This window comes from Nymphaea colorata, chromosome 2, assembly GCF_008831285.2.
Source record: "Nymphaea colorata isolate Beijing-Zhang1983 chromosome 2, ASM883128v2, whole genome shotgun sequence".
NCBI lineage: Eukaryota > Viridiplantae > Streptophyta > Magnoliopsida > Nymphaeales > Nymphaeaceae > Nymphaea > Nymphaea colorata.
Genome location: NC_045139.1, coordinates 18,208,968 through 18,216,822, shown reverse-complemented (window position 1 = coordinate 18,216,822; position 7,855 = coordinate 18,208,968). Strand labels below are relative to the sequence as shown.

Sequence of the window (7,855 nt, the reverse complement as noted above, 5' to 3'; positions counted from 1 at the left end):
TATCTCTCGCGCGCACGCGTGCTCTAAGAAAACGTGCTACTGAAGGAAGACTAAGCATACCGACCAAACCAACTTAAATCACACATATTGTCACCAAATCACGTGAAAATGGTAAAGACATTCAGTTTCAAACAGCTTTTGCAATTTTCTTGGAACGGGTTATATTTTATATGAAAACACTGTCAAATAAGGGGAAAACAAAAATGGTCAGTTAAATTAATAAGAATGTAAACTACTGATACGAAAGAAAAAATCCACTGTTCCTGTTTTTTCAAACTAACAAAATTCACTTTAGACCTCTATTTGATAGATTTACATGAAAAGTATGGTCTATATTAAGAAGATCACAAAAAGGTAGCCCCTTTTTAGAATTATGAGTAATAGATAAGCCTGAAAATGAAAATTTTTCAAATGGAAAAGGTACTTCTTTCTCCTGTTTTGGCAAGAGAGAAAAGAAGCAAACACATGATTTTACATAGTTCGAGCTAAAAAAATGTCATTGTTACGGTGAATCTGACTGCAGCTAAAAACCTTAGAACTTTGGGGAACGCTGATGATGTTTATCACCTCGACTTTGTTGATCTCTGGTTTCATCGAGGTTGTCTCTCCAAAGTCAGAAGGTTATTTTCATTTCCTTTTCTTCTTATGTAAATTCTTTCCTTGTATATGTCAACGCATATATTGCGAAGACGTAGACAGGAATCGGATTTATTTGTAGGCAAAACCAAAAACGCCCCTAGCTGATAAAGGCACTGGCCAACCTGCGTCACTCAATCTTGGAAGTTCTAAGATTTCTGTTCCTACCTTTGGCTTTCCATGCTAATAGCTGATTGTGGCCCCTTGAAATGGTAACTACCATGGATGAGATGCATAGGGTAGGTAAAACCTTTACATGTTCCATGGTACCATCAAAGCGCAACTCAAACATCTCACTTTCGTTACAGAAGATTGGTTTGCTGCTCTCCAAACTAGTCCTGTTTTCAATGGTCCATATGTAAGATTAGAATCTCATGCAGTTTTAACTTTTCCGCCTGATACTAGAACGGCAAACTATCCATGATATGTTGGCGAAAGACTTCAATATTTTTGCTAGTTGCTATTGGCATCATGAAGCAGCAGCCTATTCGTTTTTACGAAGTTATTGTATTAGATCATCATAAGACTGCACTTGAGATGTTCGGAAAAGATGATACCTGCGAGATCGACCTCCAAATAGCTCATGCCATTGAAGTTTTCTAAGAAGATATGAATCCGATGGACATTCCTGATTTTCATGGAGTGATATCACATTTGTTAAATACAGCGTAGTTCTAAACGCAATGCTGTTTCGATTTAACAGATACCTTGAATCTCACATAATAAGAAAGTCATACTCTCAAATATTTTAAAATATAACCAATATTTGTGCGTATTGGATTCACCATAATTAAAATCACTACAGCCTTACCAACAACTGCCTGTGGGTTAGCAATTGTCGACCCATAGACCAAATGATTTCTGTTGTGAGCTATCCAGGGCATAGTTAAACAACCTTCCAATAAAATTAACAGTAAGAAAAACAGATACCAGAGAGTTAAAACAAAAATAAAGAAAATAAAAACTGATCGCAAATTTCAGCGATCAACCTTATTTTTCAGAACACAAAAATAATCTTATGCTGCAAACCCTTAACAATTTCATTAACAGTTACCGTTTGCTTATTTACTTACATCAGACATAACAAGGAAAAGCTTGTATCTCCATACTGCTATCTAAGAGAGACACATATATTGCTACCAATCATATAGAGGAATTAAAAGGATCCATAATCGACCAAAAGAAGAAACAGATGTAACAAATAATTTTAAAGATCATATTTTGAAGCTTGTAGGAGTTGATTCTGGAGTTGGATCATAACCCATTGGTTATCTGAGATGATGAATATACATCCACCACCAGGCACATTCAGGATGGTGGCAGTGACCTTGGTTGCAAGGAGAAGCATCCCAATGTTTCCCCATGCTGCATAGCCCGTAATTTTTTATGTGTTGTGCTCTTACAAATCATCAACTGATTAGTGATATGGTTCTGAGCTATGCTTTCAGAAACAAAGAGATCATATGCCATTGATTTCTTGAATTCCAGACTCTGGGCCTTAAAACCATGGTTGGAAGCCTGAAACTGCTGAACAGGTGGAATGGGTAGCCATTAATCCAATGCCTCCTCAAAGCTAGTTTATTAGCTGGACTGGATTAACATAAAGCCAGTAATGACTGTCTCCTGTATCCATGATCATGCAGGAAAATCCTCCACAGACCTCTCTTTTCTTTCTCAAGCCATTTAAAGGAGGAAGTTGGAATTTGAACTCTCATAGAAGCAGCAATAAAACCAAACCTGAACTGCCACAGCTTGAAAAATCAGTTCAGCTAGGAGCTAATTTGGTTCAGGGAGCCAGGCAAAAACAAGAACTTATCTGTGATAAGTGGCACTGGCAAAAAAAGAATTCATCACCCTTTCTACTGCAAATAACTTAACTATAAAGTATAAACATATGACTATTTGCCAGGATGAGGATCGGTACTTTTCCAGCAAGCTCAGTTTGTGTTGTCAAACTAACAAGATACACCAGAAAGACTGAAGCCATATGCCATTGGCTTCTTGAATTCCAGACTCTGGCCTTAAACCATGGGTGAAACTGTTCAACAGGTAGAATGAGTAAGACTAACTCCTCTGGCTCCTCAAGCCAAGCTCATTATCTGGAGTAACATAAAGCCACACTCGTGCCAGCCACTTGCTTTCCTTAGACATAGTCGTTCTGATTAGCAAAGACAAAAATCAAACAGGTAGAATGAGTAAGACTAACTCCTCTGGCTCCTCAACCCAAGCTCATTATCTGGAGTAACATAAAACCACACTCGTGCCAGCCACTTGCTCTCCTTAGACATAGTCGTTCTGATTAGCAAAGACAAAAATCAAGTAATATGAAAATACAGTCATTCTCCTCTGTCTCAACAGAAATACATGCAGTAATTTGTGTTGGAAACTGCAGCACATACTGCCATTTAAGTTGTGATGAAGAGCTCAACAAAAACCACTAAACATAGGTAATGAAATTCAGGAAGCACCATGAAGAAAAAAATAAATAGTCAGTGGTTTGATGCACACATATGCAAACACATTATATTTGAGATTCTAGGACAGGATTAGATAGCAAACTAGTAATACCTTGGAACAAGGCATGCCCACCAATCCAGCAGCAAAGCCACCATGAGAATAATGGAAGACAAACGTGAGATACAAAATAACTGGAACTTTGCACATATTTATACAACCAATTGGCGATGGTATATCCAGAAAGCTTAAACTATGCTACAATACAAAATTCACAAAGGAGATCAACATAGAAAATAAGATGAACATTTCATTGACATCTCAAAATACACATACCTTAGAGACTCTTGTTGGAGGACCAGATTTAGCAACATCTCTGCCAAAAGGCTGGCATCGCATGCTACAGGCCATTTCGCATAGAACAATGACTACCTCTATTCCTTAAGGATGGGATGATTTGATTTGGACCCACAGCACAGAATATGTATGAGACTTTCATGTTTGAAAACCTAAGAAACAGCTCAAATTATGATTCCTCACTGTATAAATCAGACATTGTAAGGACTTAAAAATCAAGAATTCAAGTTTTCCCTGCTTACAAAATTTATTCTCTTTACTGTAAGAACATGGTTATTGGGTGGATACATGAAGTGCAGATGGTTTTGCAGAAAAAAAGAAAAAAACTCTGGATGTAAAATGTAGCTAAGCTGCATTTCACTCAAGTGTACAGGAACAGTTCTCATTTCAAGATTCATTTTGCAAAAAGGCTTCATCCAATAACTTATACTTTCATAAAATAAATTTACCAAGAGTTGCTATGCAAAAGCATTTTCTAACAAGGCCTAATTGTTTGGCAGTTGGAAACTTTTGGACCTGAGAGCCACAAATAAAAACTAGGTTTTACCAAAGGTATCCATGATTTCTGAGGCCGATGAGACTTCCTTAAATGTACTGTAAGTAAACATGGATTGATGTATAAATTCCAAGTGCAAACCCTATCTAATGGATTGCATGATAGTAGTAAGTTCACAATACAGTATTGCAAATTTAAAACATTATGTTCAAGTTGCCTTAACATTAAAAGATCTGAGAACAGTTAAAACAAACAAGTTAACCATGTAAGCAGAGCAACTATTTCATCATACATTTTGAAAGAGAAAAAATGCTGATGTGATTAGGCACAACATCTATGTTTAAATATCATGAATATTGCTGAGAGTGATTCTGTTTATTTTCAAGTTCATTTCTTCGACCCAATACCATTACAGGTGAAAAACAACAATTGTGATACAATACAATCACCGCCATCATGGAGCATTATTCCAAAGCAGATAAAGCTAGCTATATTGGAAAATCAGAAACCCTGTCCAGTTCGTGCAGATGTAACATTCAATAAGCAGTAAAATGTTTTTAGTTGGCAGAATAAAGCAGGTGATCATGATTTCCAGCACCAATAGTTGCAGGGTACAGATACTTGAAGGTTACATCTCCAATCATTGAACACTAAGGAATTTCCTTTGGGGCAATAATGCCAACAAAGTACAGCTGGATTTAGAGTGAATTGCATTGCACGACCGAAGGTTACAAAATAAATAATTAGTTACATCATAAACTACCTGCAATGGCATTGATTGAAAAAGGAATTGCTTTGGAAGGAATAGAAGAGGCTGCTTCATGAACTAGTGGTAACTGGTACGGTTACAGAAAAGCAAGCTTACAACATTAACTAGCAGTATGATAACAGCATAGTACTGCAACTAGATTATCTAATGGATTACATGAACAAGTGTTAAGATTACAACAAAGTATTGCACGTTTAAAACATTATGTTCAAGTTGTCTTAACACTAAAAAATTGGAGAACAGCTAAACAAAAAGGTTATCCTTGTACAACTATTACGTCATACATTTTGGAAGACACACAACACCCATAGGGGCACTATGTTTAAATATCATGAGTGTAACAACCCGATTCCTCACAATCTTCAATACAGGACTAAATTTTTGAGTTGTTACAATGAGTATAGCTGACAGCCATTCTATTTTTTTTCGAGTTCATTCTTTGACCCAATATGATTACAACTGAGAAACAACAACTGGGAGACAATAGGATCACAGCTATCATGGAGCATTATCCCAAAGCACATAAGCCTAGCTACCATGGGAGCATCATAGGCCCAGTCCAGTTCAGCCAGATGTAACATTCAACAGGCAGTAAAATTTTTTAGTTGGTGCAATAAAGCAAGTGGTCATGATCTCCAAGTACCACTAGTTGCAGGGTATAGACACTTGTAAGGTTACATCTCTGATCATTGAACACTAAGGCATTTCCTTGGGGAAAAAATGCCCATGAAGTACAGCTGGACTTACACTTTACAGTGAATTGCATTGCGTGACCATAGGTTACAATACGGTGATTAGTTACATCATAAACTACCTGTGATAACATTGATTGGGAAAAAAAATGATTGCTTTGAAAAGAATAGAAGAGGCTGCTTCTTCAATTAACCAGCCACCAAACCTTATTCAGAATCTGTTCCTCTTAACCTCTTCATCACCACCAACTGCACAGGTCGCTCGCCCTTCAGCTGCTTCCAAAAGAGGAAAAATGGAGACGATAATCTTCATATGCTTTGTTGGGATTGAATTATCAATGCGTTTAACATGATTTGAGCAGCTGCTTCATAAATAGCTGTATTATAGTGCATCCCGTCGGTTGTACATCCTGGACCACAATTATGTGTCACAGATCCAACATCCAGCAGCATAAGTGGACCTCCTGATTGCTTTAAAAGCCTACTTTGGCCAACCTCTTTGTTATAATCCTCACACACCCTATCTGTCATTTTTTCCCTCTTTTCCTGTGTGTTCAACATGGAATTGATCAATGTCGGCATACCCAGCCAAAACATATGAGGTGATTTCACGGAGACGGACCCAGAAATTGGTCCATCACTTCCAACTTCAGGCGTAAGCGGCAAGAGAGAATCCAACAACCTTCTAAACAGTTCCAGTGAAAGACCATAATCCGAAGAATTTGTGTAATGTAACATATGCCACAAGCCAGATCCCATGACCAAAACATCCGGATATTGATGGCTGATCTCAAATTCCTTCAACACGTTAGTTAAATTCGACACGTACGGTGCCCAAACGAAATCTACCTTCACACCGTGATCCTCAATCACCAAGTGATAATCGCTATGCCGTTTAAAGAGATCTCCTTCAATCTCACTAGTGGACTCCAACATCACCATCAGCAATGACAGGACGAACAACCGAGCTTCCGAATCGCCAGCAACGACAATCCACGACCCATTAAGGAGTTCCATTGCATCCAATCTACCTAATTTCAGAAACCCGCATCGGGCAACAGATTTCGATCTGGACCATCCCCACGAAGGAGACCAACTCGAAGAATTATTCGACGAATTGTGTGGTACTTCAAGAGGCCCATCATGGGCATCCTCGTTCCCAAGCTCCCAGTCGATCTCGTTAAGAAAAGAAGCACAAAAATCTCTACTCTCTACAGCAAAAGAGAGCGACGATACGATATCCGAAACGGACGGGAAGTAGGGAGTTAGATGAACACTTACGGCAAGGGTAATGAAGAGCGCACAACTGAAGAAGAGAAGCCTGTTTCTGCTGAGATGCCAACCAGCCATACCCATGGGAACGAAGACAACCAGACAAGCAGCTAGGATGCCAATCTGAAGGGCACCCACCATCTCTATTTGGGATGGTCAGATTCTGTTAAAAACACGAGATCATCTTGTGGGGATTATGAAGAAGGGAGCAATGCTCAAGTTCCTTTGTTCCAAATTGGCTTAAACCATCATATGCTAAAATGGCAAGCCAAAACCCAAGTCATAAAATGAAAGGGAGAAGCACAGAAAGCAACAAACAAACAGAAAGAAACAGATGGAATCGGAACTATTCTGACAAGAGATGGAAGAACCGATCGGGGACGAATTTTCACGCTAACAAACGGATAAATTTCAACATATGGGAAAATCAAAGAGAGGTGTGCTCAATCTGGCAAGGTGAGAAAAGGAGGGGAGGGTTAAGCAAACCAAGAGAGAGATAGCGAGAGTACAACTTCCGATGGGTAGGGCGTCACTACTGTTCTTAGAGAATTTCTGTTTGGAGTAAGACGTAATTTGACCATAATCCCAGATAAAAGCCTCCAATTTCAGTCTTTCATGAGGGAGAATATCTCAGGTGAACCCATTAAGTGTTCAGGCAAAACAAAACGATTGTGATATTCTTTTCATAAGATTAAAATAAATAACTTTTTATTGTAGAAAACTGTGCAAAAAACTAAATTGTTTACATACGTTTTGAAAAAATAAACTTGCTCCTGTTTGTAAAAGGTGATGAGGTGAGGCGTTTGGTTGAAGCGTACGCGTTGCTATTTTAGGAAACATTAGTTTATAGTGTTGTAAGAATTTATGTGTACGAGATATTTGACAATTCAAAGATAAATTCTTATGAAGTCAACTGTGTAGATTATACATTGGACATAAATTTGTCTACAAGTTACTTTTAGGAAGGAATTCTTCACTTTGCATGAGCTTTGATTAGCTCGAACAACTTAATATCATGAGAGATTGCAATTTACGTGTAACAAATTTATTAGGACCAAAATTTTTACCTAGGTCGGAACCAAATCCCATATGAGAGAATCCAAAATTCAACTATGTCAGAAGTAAATCGACTTACGAAATCAAATCCAATCCGAAATTTTCTGATTTGGTTCGGGAATC

General features: G+C 38.1%; 1 protein-coding gene across 1 annotated transcript; it reads right to left on the bottom strand.

The window, feature by feature from the left end:
• Positions 1-5,287: 5,287 nt before the first annotated feature.
• Positions 5,288-7,286, bottom strand: LOC116247964 (protein ALTERED XYLOGLUCAN 9). Its single transcript, XM_031620459.2, has one exon. The coding sequence runs from the start codon at positions 6,815-6,817 to the stop codon at positions 5,714-5,716; it is 1,104 nt and encodes a 367-aa protein (XP_031476319.1). The 5' UTR covers positions 6,818-7,286; the 3' UTR covers positions 5,288-5,713.
• Between the last annotated feature and the right edge of the window lie 569 nt (positions 7,287-7,855).